This window comes from Delphinus delphis, chromosome 1 (genome assembly GCF_949987515.2).
Source record: "Delphinus delphis chromosome 1, mDelDel1.2, whole genome shotgun sequence".
In the NCBI taxonomy this organism is placed as follows: Eukaryota; Metazoa; Chordata; class Mammalia; order Artiodactyla; family Delphinidae; genus Delphinus; species Delphinus delphis.
Window position 1 is genome coordinate 163,806,562 of NC_082683.1, and position 15,211 is coordinate 163,821,772.

Consider the following 15,211-nt stretch of genomic DNA (forward strand, 5'->3'; position numbering starts at 1 on the left):
GTTAGCAGTGGTTTGTCTAAAAGTTAATAAATGATTACCTTTTGGCTTGTTCATCTGCATATTTAAAGGGGTAATTTGCTAATGTTGCTTTGTATCCTGTATTTTTCACCATGTTATTCCATGTGACCAGTCTCTGGCCTATTGCAGTCCCTCTTGGTTCAAAACCCTAAGGCAAAATATTACAAATTCCCATTAGTGTACTTCATTTCAGGCTAAGTATAGTTATAACAGCTTGGGAAGGCAATGTCAAGGTGATGTATAGCTTTCAACAGAAAATATACACGTTCCTCACAGCTACTCCAGAGGCGAACTGCATTAAGACAAGATGACTTGACATAATAATGATCACCTATTTACTGTGACAAACAGTTTGATTCTTTGGTATGTTACATGTCTCAGGAAAGAGGAAAAAAAAACTTATCTGAAGCTTCTCTTCCAAATTCATACCTGGCATTTATTTTTATGTTATAAAAAAATTATGGTCAAATTAAATTGTGTTATGCATGCAACAGTGTTTTACAAAGAGTTTATCATTATCCTTGCTCCTACTTTCCTCACTATTCCACTTCTGAGGGATATTTACTTAAAAACAGACCCTGCAATCTCTCAGTAATACTGAAATTCCTTTAACGTCTTTGGGAAAAAAGGTGACATTCAGTCTTCAAGACTTTTTGAAGACGTTTTTACAGTCTGCAGATTCTCCAATTTTTTGCTTTTTAGTTTAAACATGGAGACCAAGAAGCAAATTTCCAGATTTTTGATGGTGAGCAAGTTACCTGACCCCTTTTAAGAACCTGAGAATACAGACATGTCTCTACTTTTCAGAAAGAGAATTGTATACTTACTGATGGCTTGAGAAGGTTTTTAAAACAGATGGGACACTAAATAACATAACGCAACATGTCTTAAAATACTTAATCTTTTGAGATGATTTAGGGCTAAAGAAAATAAACAGATTCTACTAGTGCAATTCTCCTTACCAGCAATGGATCAGAGAAATCAGGAAGCTCTGGCACTAATACTCCAACCAAGGCACAGACCACGATGAACACAGTGCACATGCCCAAGACAACCACAGGCCAGTCTGCTATCAGGGCTGCATAACTACAAACGCAGAGAGAGATCACAAAGAAAGCCTCTTAGAAGCAGAGTAAAGTATTTTTGGTACCTAAGAGAGCAATTTGTTAAATCTTCCTATTTCAGACCCAGCACAGGTATTTATCAGTAAAAGATCTCATGAGATTATAAGCATTTACGCATAATTGTAGTAGAAAATTGGAAGATCACTGTCCTCTCATTATTTGTGATAAAGTAGCAGTGGTCAGATGCTACAGGCTGTTGAGAGTAAGAATAATGTCCATTCCTGACAAATAACATTTCACTGCTACATCTGTGCCTGGGAAAAAGAAGCTCTTAAATCTACGCTTTCTAAGTGGAAAGAAATATATTTTAACAGAGGCTCCATCCTCCTTGCAGTCTCTTTCAGAACTTTTGTTTCTCCAGTTATTCCTTTCTCCCTACTTTTACTCCATCAGTTCTTGAAAAAGAGCTCAGCCCATAAACAGGTTCAGGTAGTGTAAGTCATAAGAATAACCAAACTGAAACCTCCCCATAAACCTGTTAACCTTCCATTTAGCTAAAACTATAATGAACTTATCCACTAGATTGTGAGCTCCATGAGGGCAGAGACTGTTGATTGACTGACTGGTTGATTTAGTGTAGTATCAGTGCCTAGAACAGTGCCTTTTAAAAGGTGCTTGGTAACTATCTATTGATTAGATGAATGAACACCCATATATGTACCTATCCTCCCTTCACTCTCTAACCACCACAGGCTGGCTTTAGTTTCTTACTATGCCTCAGAAACTCCTCTCTGTTACCAAATCCCACCATTAAGCCATTTCTTCCAACACCCTTCCCACACCCTCATTCACCACCTTCCACTGAAATATCTGTTTCTGGGCCCTTCCATAAGATCCTGGACCATGCCTTCCTAACCTGATGCTTCCAGATCTCTATAAGAACTGAGTGCTCCATAGAAGTTGACTAGACTGAACTTTTCTAAAATTCAAAATGTATTCTGCCGGGCTTCCCTGGTGGCGCAGTGGTTGAGAGTCCGCCTGCCGATGCAGGGGACATAGGTTCGTGCCCCGGTTCGGGAAGATCCCACATGCCGCGGAGCAGCTGGGCCCGTGAGCCATGGCTGCCGAGCCTGTGCGTCTGGAGCCTGTGTTCCGCAACGGGAGAGGCCACAACAGTGAGAGGTCCACATATCGCAAAAAAAAAAAAAAAAAAAAAAAAACCCAAAATGTATTCTGCCAACTTCAGATTTCTTGAATTTTTATTAGAGAAAAAATGAAACATTTAACTTGTGGACAATTATTCTCAAATTCTCAACAGTGTTATTTAGCGCACTGAGCTGCTCTGATGGCTATTTCTGGCTCATTTGAAATAGGCTTCTTGCTCATATACTTCGAGTTTTTCTTCAAAATCATGCTAGCAGTTTAAAGAAAGCTAGTGGCTCTAACCATTATTCTGAAAAAAACTATGATATGTCTCTAAGAATAGAGGGCTGGTTTTTATATTCTGATCTCTCAAATTCATAGATCTGCCTTTGCGGAGATATTCAAATTAAATTTTAATAAGGAAGTTAAAATATAACATAATTATGCATTAAGGGAGCACTCGCACAGGCATCTTTCATTATTGTTCTTTCATTTATTTATTTTTGTTGTGTTGGGTCTTCGTTTCTGTGCGAGGGCTTTCTCTAGTTGTGGCAAGCGGGGGCCACTCTTCATCGCGGTGCGCAGGCCTCTCACTACCGCGGCCTTTCTTGTGGTGGAGCACAGGCTCCAGATGCGCACGCTCAGTAGTTGTGGCTCACGGGCCTAGTTGCTCCGCGGCATGTGGGATCCTCCCAGACCAGGGCTTGAACCCGTGTCCCTTGTATTAGCAGGCAGATTCCCAACCACTGCGCCACCAGGGAAGCCCTGATTATTGTTCTTTTAAAAGCAACCTTAGGAAAATAAAGAATAATAGCCTGCACCCACTAGGAGTTCCAGTTGCTCTCATGCTTTACATAGATTATCATCTCATATAATTCTCACAACAACTTTATGAGATGAAACTGAGGCACACGCAGGCTAAATAACTTGTTCAAAGTCACAAGCTGGCCCAGCTCATAAAACAAGCACGTCCTGGGGGTGTAATGTACAGCATGGTGACTATAGTTAATAATACTGTATTACATACTTGAAAGTTGCTGAGAGAGTAGATCTTGAAAGTTCTCATTACAAGAACGAAAAAAAATTGGTAACTATGTGTGGTGATGAATGTTCACGAAACTTATTGCGGTGATTATTTTGCAATACATATGAATATCAAATTATTATGTTATACACCTGAAACTAATATAATGTTACATGTCAATAATATCTCAAAAGAAAAAAAAGGTCACAAAGCTAGGAACCTAGGTAGTCTGGTTCTAGAGTCTGGCCTCTTAACCACTATGATATCATCTCTTGCTTCAAACACAAGAGAAACAGAAAACATCAGGAATAAGCCAACTTGCCACAAACAGATGCTTCCCCAAACTGTCATCTGAAAATTAAATTCCTAAACCACACCTATAGTTAATTTCTCTATGCAAAATCACCTAGACCCAAAGGACTTCAAGTTTGAACATTATTCACTGGACTGTAAATTCTGCATTTAAAAACTCATTAAGGAAAAATTATGCTAGATGAGATGGAATAACTTTTTAAGAACAATTCTGAATGTAGTGAAAACAAATAAATCACAATACGCTGATTGTAGTTGTTCAAATGTAAACACCAAGTGGTCAGAAGCGTTCCTATTTCTAGAACACACCCAAAGCTTATATTCGCTATACTTCATTTCCTCTTCTACCAAATGCAAACTAAGATGAAAGTAACCGGTTTGAACCATAAAGTCCTTTGTCAATAGCCCATTTGAGACTTTCTGTTTCATTGCATCAGACTTAAAGAGTCCTTTACATTTTAGACCTTTAAAATATCAGCCCTATGAAATGAAAATGGCCCCAGGCTTACACAATTACTCATTACACTTTATGTTAAACGGATCAATTTTCTTTCAAATGAACCAGAAGTTATGCATTTTTACCTACAAACATGTTATCAATAGAGGGCAGTGGGCCCCAAATTGCTTAGTTTTCATACTGTGGTTTAATTTACCCATATAATGACTTTTTGTTTGTGTTCTTGAAGAATCTGCACACATGCATAGCAACCTTCAAAACCTCATTCAATAATTGCTTTTTCTTGCCTTTGAAAACATTTGGTTTTGATTTTACAGCACTGCTCTATACCATATCCATGCATTGACTACATATGGAAACTTTACGGCATTAGTGATTTCGGCACATTTCTTCCAAACACGTTTAACCTTACTATATTACAAGTCCACTTCCTCACAAAGCAGATGTTTCATGTGCTAACCTTTCCTAGAGACAACTGTTCGCACTTAAGAAATGGAATCACCATCCTGAGGACATAAAGCACCATGGGGGAAAGCCCCAGCTACTCTGAGTAAATGTCATTCAGACAAGGGTTTCTCCTAAATAGCACACAACTGCTGAGGCTATTTCTGCTTCCTGCTGTCTGTTCTAAGATGTTGCGTAACTATGGGCACCACGTGGGAAACAAAAGTTTCATGTATAATACAAAACCCAGACAATGGTTGTAATATTAAGGAAAACATCTAATAAAGCAGGAAAACTGGAGAAGTAAAGGAAATTAAAAATGACCTATAAATTTTATCGCTATATTTTTTGGCTAATTCCCTTCATGGTGAGTCTGGGTTCCAGGTACATATTCTAACTAAGTTTAAATTTGAATAAAGAACCTGCACATGCTTTTCTGGGCATTGGAAGAATTTTCCAAAGGACCACTCTTCTCACTATAGTATGTTCCTCTGCGTACCATGTAGTACTTGTCTTTCATCTGCCTGATCTCGATTTTGTAACTCTTCAGACCATACAGCATAATTGTAAACGCAATCCACTTCTGTAACTGCTGGGTGACAGCAGGCAGTCATTTTCCAGTGACTGACCAGGGAACAGTTTTCCTCAAGGCCCTACTGCTGTATCAGCTGCATAGGTTAGGCCCGCAGTTGCTATCCATGGCACTGCTCTATAAAAAAGTGTATCCGTAGCACTTCTCAGTAGGTTAAGTCTCAAATAGTACAGGTATGTAAGACTCAGAAGCACAGAATGAATGGATTGCGTTTGTGGGTAAACTGTGGATCTGAGTAAGTGGGCAGGCTGTGTGGCACCCTGATCCAGGCTGTTCCTGCCATGATGGATTTTCATGAGGATCCAATGGGAAGTCCCTCAAATATCCTCATAGATTCTCAGCCACCTTATTATCGGGTTTATTCTGGGAAAAGATCAGAAATAACTGTTAAAACAAATGAAGTGTCTTACAGGGCTAACTTATGCTGTAGGGACATTACATGGGGGCCTGTTTTAAATGGGCCATTTGTATTACAATAAGGCCCTCCACAGCAAATTTTCCTCTCAGCTTACAAAGACTTTTTTCTTTTGCCCTTTGCTGCCTTTCTGGAAACACTCTTCTCTTTCACCCCTGCCTTTCTGAGCAGAGAGCCAGGCTTTAGAGAGTATGAGTACCTTGGACTTGAGGCCTCCTTTTCCTGACCAACCACCCAATCCTTAACCCCCGATAGCTTGGCTTTTGCTCTCGTGACTCTTCTGAAACTGCCAAAGTCAACTAACTCTCTTGGTTTTCATCTTCTTGGACCTGAGCAATATTTAACACTTTAGCTACTGCTTGCTTCCTAAAAAAATCTCTTCTTCCTCGGTTTCTTTCTTTCTGTTTCCTTTAATATCTCTCCCTTATTCCTCTTGGCCTTTAAAGGTACCCATTTCTAAATGTCATTAATCATAACATTTCTAGTGGCATCAACTATCAATTTAGTGGGAGGAATGATTGAAGCTTATGGAATTTCACAGAGGAAAACAGTACAGAACTCTTTCTTTCTTGTGAAGTAATAAACTCATTCAACAATTAACATTACATAGTAAGAAGGCAGACATTCTGGGAATAAAATAATAGCAGACATGGATATTACCCTCAAGGAACTTAGAGCCTAATTCAGAAAATCAGACAGGTGCACAGATACCTACGAAATCAGGTCAACAGAAGGATACAGATAAAATGTTTTGTGAATTCAATGAAGGAAGCTAGTACTTCCAGCTGGGGTAGGAAAGGGGACTCAGAAAAGGCTAATTTTAGGAAGAAGTTGTATTTTTATGTGTATATACTGAAAAGAATAAATTCAGGTTTTTAAAAATACCAATCTATTAACAGAGACAAATATATATGAACCTTTCAAAATATAAAACTTCTGGTCACTTAAGAAGACCCTATTATTTCTAGAAAAATGGAAATTCATTTTCTTCATATGCCATATTTACTTGTAAAACCTCTTTCCTTCATCTTTTTTCCATAATTTTTTTGCAAAATTGGGTAAATAAAATGTAGTATATGCATACAACGGAATATCGTTCAGTCTTACATAGGAAGGAAATTCTGACACATGCTACAACATGGATGAAGCTTGAGGACATTATGCTAAGTGAAATCAGCCAGTCACAAAAGGACAAATACTGTACTCTTCCACAGAGTACAGTATTTGTACTGTACATATTAGAGTAATGAAATTCATAGAGACAGCGTAGAATAGTGGTTGCCAGAAGCTGGTGGGGGGGGGGGAAGAAATGAGGAGGTACTATTTAATGGGTATAGAGGTTCAGTTTGAAAAGTAGAAAAAGGTTCTGGAGATGAATGGTGTGATGGCTGTATAATAACGTGAATGTACTTAATGCCACAGAATTGTATACTTTAAAATGGTTAAAATGGTAAATTTTATGCTATGTCTATTTTATTATAATTTAAAAAATATTTTTTAAATGTGGAAGGAGTTTCTAATTAAAATTTATGTAGTAATTTTACTCCAAAGAAAGGGTGACTCTCCTGAGATAGGCTTCAGGGTTATTAGCATCTGAGCTTCTTTAGCAAATGAATTTCAAAGATCACTAAGAATTTCTTAAATAATATTATATCTGGAACCACAATGTACACAATGTACAAGGACAGCTGATGAGACAATGCTTTTTTCAGAACCTCTTGTCCATTTAAAATTTTGCTTTTCTACTATAAAACTAAAATTAAAATTTTCCACATAAAAGAATACCTCCATCTTAACATGATAGCAAAATGTTTAGAAACACAGACAACCCAGCTGAAATAAACGGCCATGAATTTAAGTCATGGTAGTTGGCTGAACAGTTTTTCTCTTAATAAGTAGGACACTTGAGAAGCCAATCCATTACAGGAAAGATTCAAAATAATTATGTAAATGTAAATGATTAAACCCAAATAGCATTTAAAGGCTAAATGTCAACCTTGGGATTAAAACCACTTTTGGAGGTCTAGGATTCCTCAAGCAGCCAACTCAGAGAAATTTAGTTTTCCTTCACAAAAATATGAACGAGGAAGGTGAAAACAGCCGCAAAATGTAAAGAAAATACTAAAAGGGGAAAAGCACATACTTATTTAATAAGAAAATCCAAACTACTTTACCTTTTTGGTAACTTGAAAGGTCTGGATGGGCTGGAAAAAAAGCAAAGAAAAAACAATCAGAAACAGGCATTGTAATATAAACACATGCTTTATATATGTATTTAACATTTTACTTGTTATCTCTCTTTACAAAAAAATCCTGGAAGGCTTAAAAAGGATTCTATTTGAGAGATTTTGGATTTAACAATGAATGTTGACCATCTTGTACACCAGTAGGTGGCATCTTACCAGACTCTTATCACACCCTCTTCAGGGAATCATAGTCATACCATGTAACATTCCCCAAACCTACAGCTACAGACTCCCTCATCTCTCTCACAACAAGAAGCCACAGACAGGTCTCCAATCCAGGCTGCTTCTTACTTATCAAGGATCCCCCAACATCTTTTTTTTTTTTAAATAGGACATCAATACCTTCTTCAACTAGAAATATTGTATTCCTTCTTCAGCTACAAATCGCTACTCATGTTTCACCATTCTGGAATACGGTGGTTCTCACAGTGTGGGATGAAGATCCCTGGGAGTTCCTGAGATCCTTCACAGAGTTTGTGAGGGTCTCCCTTTTCTAACCCCCATACCTGTTTAAAGCTGGGTTTTCTCCATAATTTTGTATATTTCAACCGAAGAGCAGACTGCAGTATATTGCAGAAGCAGGTATGAGAATCCTGCTGTCTTCTCTGAAGCCACACATCAAAGAGACTTGCAAAAATGTGAAATGATACTAATCATCTCACTAAACTTTTTTTTTCTGTTTTGGAAATGATATTGTTTTTCATGAAAAATATTATTTATGTTAACACATAAAGGGCTTACTGTCATTATTTCAAATAAGTTAAATTAGAAATTTTAAATTTGTTTCAATTCCAATATGGCACATATCAGATACAACCCACATAAACAAAATAGCTTTGGATCCTTAATAATTTTTGAAAGTGTAAAGGGGTCGTGAGATCAAAAAGTCTGATCACCATTACACTAATACTGAGAGTTACTTAAATATTTGCTGAATAAATGAATAAATTTCCTATCTGTGTACTCTCTCCTAACCTGAAATCTTCCACCAGGCTGTCCCATACTTTGAGGAAATAAAACAAAATGAAAAATCTATCTTCTAGTCTTTCTACTTCAAGTTATTACTCTTCCAGTAGTTAGAGCCCTATTTTAGAATTTCTTTGAGATCTAAAGTTTCCTTTCATATTTTCCCTCTCGATTACATGTCTCACTAATATACATGTATTCATTCTTAAAAAAAAAATATTTAACTCCTGTTATAGCCATGAATGAGACCAACAGGGTCCCAAACTTCATGGAACTTACATTCTAGAACGCACTTTGCATTAATCTGTTTACATGAAAGATGCATATGTTCTAAATTTCATGCTTTATGTACATGTCCTCGTTAATGAGTTTAAGCCCCTTAAAAATACTAAACTCAAGGAGATGGAACAACTCCAGAGGTTGCAAGCACTGGGAACAATGTTAGAGAAGAGACACATTCCAATTTCATCCCGGTCCTATTTGTAGAGATGGGCCTCAGTTTGCCTTTGATCATTCAGGGTCGTAGGAGCAGAGCTGTAGAGAGAACTCATGTTTCTTGATTCCTAATTTGCTGTTCTCAGTCCTGTGTGTGTCGGTCTTTAATACCGGGGGGGAAATGACATAGGGATAATCATAAAATACTCATCTGTCATACAGGAAAGGAAGTATTATTTCTTTTGGGAGATGTGGAATTTAAAGTCAGAGTTTCCAGTAAGAAGAGCATAAGAGAACTTGTTGCTTTACGAGCAAGTATGAGACCGAATATTCACAGCATTACTAAAGAAATCCCCCTAAAGTGCATTCTTCTTATATATGTACAATAAAGAGAATTCACTTTTAAAAGCTAAAAACTGACATTAAATCATACCCAGCGACCACATCTTATTTGTGTTTACATCTCCATAACCTAGTAGAATGTATGGTCCTTTGTGGATGTCAGATCAGAGTTTGCTGATTAATGAACGAGCATCTTTTATTACTTTTCTCAGGTTCAACAGCTTTGAAGTCAGTAGTCAATGGATAGCAAGAAAATGAGGACATAAATATCAACATAGGAAAATTTAGTTTTATTTTCTATTTGTTTATCTCTCTTTCTATTAAACACACACACACACACACGCACTTTGTAACTTCAGCCCATTCCTATCTGCCAGTCCTAAGCTCCTTTACCACTTTACTACATTTTCTAAGTTTTCGTTTGTGCCTCTGAATCCTATAATAGAGGCCCTCTTATTCCTCAGTGCTGCAGGAATCATTCATTTATAGCTAATCAGAAAGGTTAAAGTAAAAAATTCTAAAAAAGTGCCATATACATTCCTTAAATATCTAACTGTAACTTAAATTTAAATGTATACTCAGCTGCCAATCTTTTCTTACTTATCATACTGCATTGTCTATGATTTCCAGTTTTGGAAGACTTCAGATACTTTTGAATAGCCTGAGTTCACTAATTACAATATATAATCTAAGTTTTGGTGATTTCCCCCCCAAATCTTTTACAGTTGTTTCTCTCATGCCTAATTCAATATCAATTTTGTGGATGTGGTCGAGCCAGGCCATCTGAGCCCAGAGGGAAAGACCACACCTACAACCCCAGGAGCTGGTGAAGCACTTGAAAACTTGCTCTACACAAATGGGGCTTTCAATAAAAATGTCTGCTACTGAAGAACTCATGAAGAGCACTCGTTTTGGGGGGTAAATCTACCAAGGGAAACACCCCACTATCTTCTCAAATATAATTATATATTGATTCTTTAAATATACGTTTTATTGAGATATAATTCACATACCATATAATTAATCCATTTAAACTGTACGAGTTAATGGGTTTTAGTACTTCCACAGAGTTGTGTGTCCATCACCACAACCACACACTGCTTTTTAAAGAACATGCTATCTGAATACCAACGATGAAGCTATTAATGAGCTTTGCGAGAAATTTTATTTTTTACAGAGAGGGAGAGTAAGACACTGACCAAAGAAGCCAATCACTTAACTTGTACACAAAGTCTTAATTTTTCACTCCCGGTTTTCAAGTTACACATCCTCAAAACTGTCTCTTGAATTTCCACAAGAAGTTAACAGATTTTGTTGTCTTTAGACCCAAGGTGATCCCCAGAGCCATGGCTCTCGGGTAAATCATACCAAGCAGTTGCAAAAAAATATCTTATTATATACATTTTGGGTTGTAACAAATGTAAATATTCTTTTTCCTCCTACTCACCCCCATTAACTTTTTTTTTAACTGAGAAATTCATGGATCTATGACTAGTTTGCTCCCAAGAGACAGAAACAAGTACATATTCATCACATTCTTTCTGCTTGAGTAAAGACCTCATTTTATGTTAAATTGGAGACAATAAGTAGAAATTGTTGACATCAGTTGAAAAAGAAAAACTAAGGTTACCACAAAGATACCTCCTGGGAAAACATAAGTTCCCTTTGAAGTTTTTATACTAATGGACATGACAAACAGATGTTTGAAACACCAAAACCACAACTGCAGGTAAAACATGAAACCTGTTTGATTTATGGTTTACGGTGTTGCCATCTTTTTTTCTTTTTTTGCGGTATGCGGGCCTCTCACTGCTGTGGCTTCTCCCGTTGGGGAGCACAAGCTCTAGACACGCAGGATCAGCCGCCATGACCCACGGGCCCAGCCGCTCCGCGACATGTGGGATTTTCCCGGACCGGAGCACAGAACCTGCATCCCCTGCCTCGGCAGGCGGATTCTCAACCACTGCGCCACCAGGGAAGTCCATGATGTTACCATCTTGAATTCTGCCCTACAATCTCTTACCAGAACATACCTGTTTAAGGAGGCAAACAAGGGAATCCACCACATACTTTCATGATCAAAAATAGTCTTCCTCGGGCTTCCCTGGTGGCGCAGTGGTTGGGGGTCCGCCTGCCGATGCGGGGGGCGTGCGTTCGTGCCCTGGTCCGGGAGAATCCCGCGTGCCGCGGGGCGGCTGGGCCCGTGGGCTGTGGCTGCTGGGCCTGCGCGTCTGGAGCCTGTGCTCCGCGGCACGAGAGGCCGCGGCGGTGAGAGGCCCGCGTGCCTCAAAAAAAAAAAAAAAAAAAAAATAGCCTTCCTCCATCTGTACCCTCTTTCCGATTTGCTACTTTTAATAGCTATCTAATAAAATCTGCAGAATGATTTTTTCCCCCTAACTTCAGTCTTGTGTTGCTAAATAACAACTGGTAAAAACAAACAAGAGAGAAACCATGTTTTTCGAAGGTTCATTCACCTTTTTAATACTGTCTGGTCAAAACTCATGCCAAAAAAAAAAAAAAAACCAAATAAAAAATAATCATCTTAGTTGGGAACATCTGCTTGTTCTTTGGTTAGGGTTGTAGCCCTTTTTTCTGCTGAGAAAAAGCCCCAAGGCAGATGACATTTGCATGCCCCATGACACTCCCACAGGCTGTAGCGTAAATAAGCTTGCTTGTGCACAATCCCCAGATGACTAGCTGGAGTGTCTCTCTCCCACTCAAGAGAGCATTTCTGTATGCGAGTGGATGACACTGACATGATTGTAGGGCTAAGCTCAACTCTGCTTTCAAAAAAATAAATAAGGCACTTATAACTCAGTACTCATAATAAGTAATTAATTGCCCCTGGCACCTCACACTTGAGAACTGTAACAGCAGTTGAGAACCTTGGCTCCAGCTCCGATGACCAGTGAACTGTGGTATGTGCACATATATCGGTCAAGGGACCAACTAAAGACACTGTAAAGTTCTCAGAAGGAGGGAAGGTGCGGGGTGCAGAGTGGGGTAATCATGAAAATGGGGGTTGGGGGATGCACAGAGGCAAGGAAGATTTTTTTAAAAGGTAATTTGTATGTGAGGGAAAAAGTTAACAAGAAACAGAAAAAAATGTAGAAAAGCTACAAAGGGCCTGTTTTTTCGGTTTCCCTCAACTTTTCTCTCTCTTTTGATAATTTTTGGGAAGACAGAGGGAAATGGGACCACTAAAACATGAAAACATGCTACCCCTCTAGAGAACTCAATTGTTGACATAGCTGCAGAATTAATATCACGACTTAGAAAGGGGCAGTATCAAGTTTCACAAATTCCAAATAGCTCTTCCTAGCATTCAGGAAAATCAAAGCTAGGAAGAAAAGAGCTTTGTATATTTCTGAAAAACTAAAATGCTATGAAGGACATATATTTTCTACTTCATGGTAGTAACCAAATTTAAATAAGAAAGTGCTTAAAGTAGCACATTTTAGTCTCAAGAGTCCCATACTTTAGTCCCATTGGATTGTGCCACATTGCCTTTTTGTAAAAGGGTATTCTGCAAGCAATATCTTTAGCTCATTGCTGGTATGTTAGGAAGAAAGTATCTGAAAATAAAGAATCCACACTTTGATGAGCATTCTTTAAAAGATTTCCAACAAAAACAAAACCAATCTTCATCACTAAGTATTTCCATGAATCATCACTGGCACACTTGGGGTCTACCGTGAAGATGAAACAGATACCCTGTAGACAAGCTAAGCTCGGTCTCTAATTTATCTTCATGCACCAGAGCTAAATGTTTATGGTCTGTGTCAAGTGATTTGAAGGATAACAATAACCACAACTACTTGCGTAATGCATGTCCTGAATGCTCAAGAGTTGTTGACTCAAAAGTACTGGTCATCTTGCTGTCTCAGACTGTTGTAACCGACCAGAGTCCCACTACTACACAAAATATAAAATAAACTAGGAGACCAAGGATAAGGTTGGGAGTGGAGGACTAATATTTAAAGAGCATGTAATAAATACCAATCTCTCTATAAATGTTAAAAAAGAAATTCAGCATAAATTAAATAAATATTTGAGCATGAGGAAATTGTCTTTAAGAAAGTAGTGAACTAAGTAATCAAAAGATGTGAGTTAAAATAAACAACAAGGACCTACTGTATAGCACAGGGAACTATATTCAATGTCTTGTAATAACCTATTATGGAAAAGAATCTGTAAAAGAATATATATATATATGAGAGAAAAAAGATGTGAGCTCAAGTCTGGACCCTGAAACTCATTAGTTGAATGATCTGAACAAGTCCTTTAATTTCGCAGGATTTGTGAGAAATGGATAATACCTGAAAGTGAGCTGTATGAGTAACAGTTTTCTGTAAACTGTTGAGCATTATCCAAAGAAAAAAAGGTCTAACTCCCCCTCCTTCCCCTTCCCCTCATCCTCTGCTACCATCACCACCACCATTACGAGTAGTTCATCTGGAAATGGCATTTGAGCATCAGTTAAGCAGTAACGCAGAAGACTAATGAGGAATAAAGTGTAATGCCCTTCTATTCATAAGCACCGTGAACCTTTATGATTTACTTTACAAGATTCAAATGGCGCTTGCTACTAGCTGAGTATAACAAAAATAAATGGTATCACACCCACAAGCCTAATTAGAACAAGAAATCATTAGAACTGTAAGAAACCCTAAAAGTCATCCCTCTAATCTTTGTTTTCACATTAACAAAGAAGAAAAAGGTCCAAGATCACAGAGCAAGTCAATGAAGAGCCAGGTCTGGAATGCAAATTTTCTGACTTGATCCGGTACTTTTTGGCCACAACCTGGAAGAGAGTACCCTAATGCAGATTATGAGAAACTGCTTGTGAGCCAAAAATGAAAAGGAGGGCAGAACAGGAAGATCTTATTTAAGAGCAAATGGTATGTGTTCACGAAAGTGCACATGCAAGGATGTTCACTGAGGTGTGGTTTACAGTAAGGAAAAAAGTGAGAGCAACCTAAAGGTCCATCTTTAACGGATGCTTAAATAGATGGTGGTACATCCATACTATGGAACACTGTACAGAATGAATACACAAACGTACACATACACATACACATACACATACTGATATGGAAAGAGCACCAAGACAAGGTGAGAAGTTTCAAAATAATTCATCCAGCATTTATGGGAAAAATGATATACAAAATATGTAAATGTATGCTAAAAATTCAGAAGGGAACATGGCAAATCAACAGTCTTGTTTACCATGAGAGAAGGAATCAAAAGTGAGTTTTACTTTGTATTTTTGAATTCTTCATGAGAATGTATTCATGAATTAGCTGTAAAGTTAAAAAGAAGTGAAAAAGAACTTCATAAAGGGAAATTATATATGCATTCATTTAGGTACATGTGATTGAAATATTTTCTTTGAAAAGTTCTCTCACTGATACAGAATTTGGGGAGAATGGAAGTCTCCCAGGTAACTATATACTAGAAGAAAATAGGTAACACTACCTATTATGACCTAAATTTATGACACAGATCATAAATTTTCAAAGAACTTAAAACAGGGCTTCCCTGGGGGTGCAGTGGTTGAGAGTCCGCCTGCCGATGCAGGGGACACGGGTTCGTGCCCCGGTCCGGGAAGATCCCACATGCCGAGGAACGGCTGGGCCCGTGGGCCCGTGGGCCATGGCCGCTGAGCCTGCGCGTCCGGGAGAGGCCACAACGGGAGAGGCCACAACGGGAGAGGCCACAACAGTGAGAGGCCCGCGTACCGCAAAAAAAAA

At 38.3% G+C, this 15,211-nt stretch overlaps 1 protein-coding gene across 1 annotated transcript in view; it reads right to left on the minus strand.

The window, feature by feature from the left end:
* Positions 1-15,211, minus strand: part of DISP1 (dispatched RND transporter family member 1) — a 206,091-nt gene that overhangs the window by 12,146 nt on the left and 178,734 nt on the right. Inside the window, exons 3-5 of the mRNA XM_059997946.1 lie at positions 7,644-7,673; positions 981-1,104; positions 39-166 (exon numbers count right to left, since the gene is read on the minus strand). Of these exons, the coding sequence (XP_059853929.1) occupies positions 39-166; positions 981-1,104; positions 7,644-7,673 (282 nt within the window). The remainder of the gene's footprint in view (positions 1-38; positions 167-980; positions 1,105-7,643; positions 7,674-15,211) is intronic.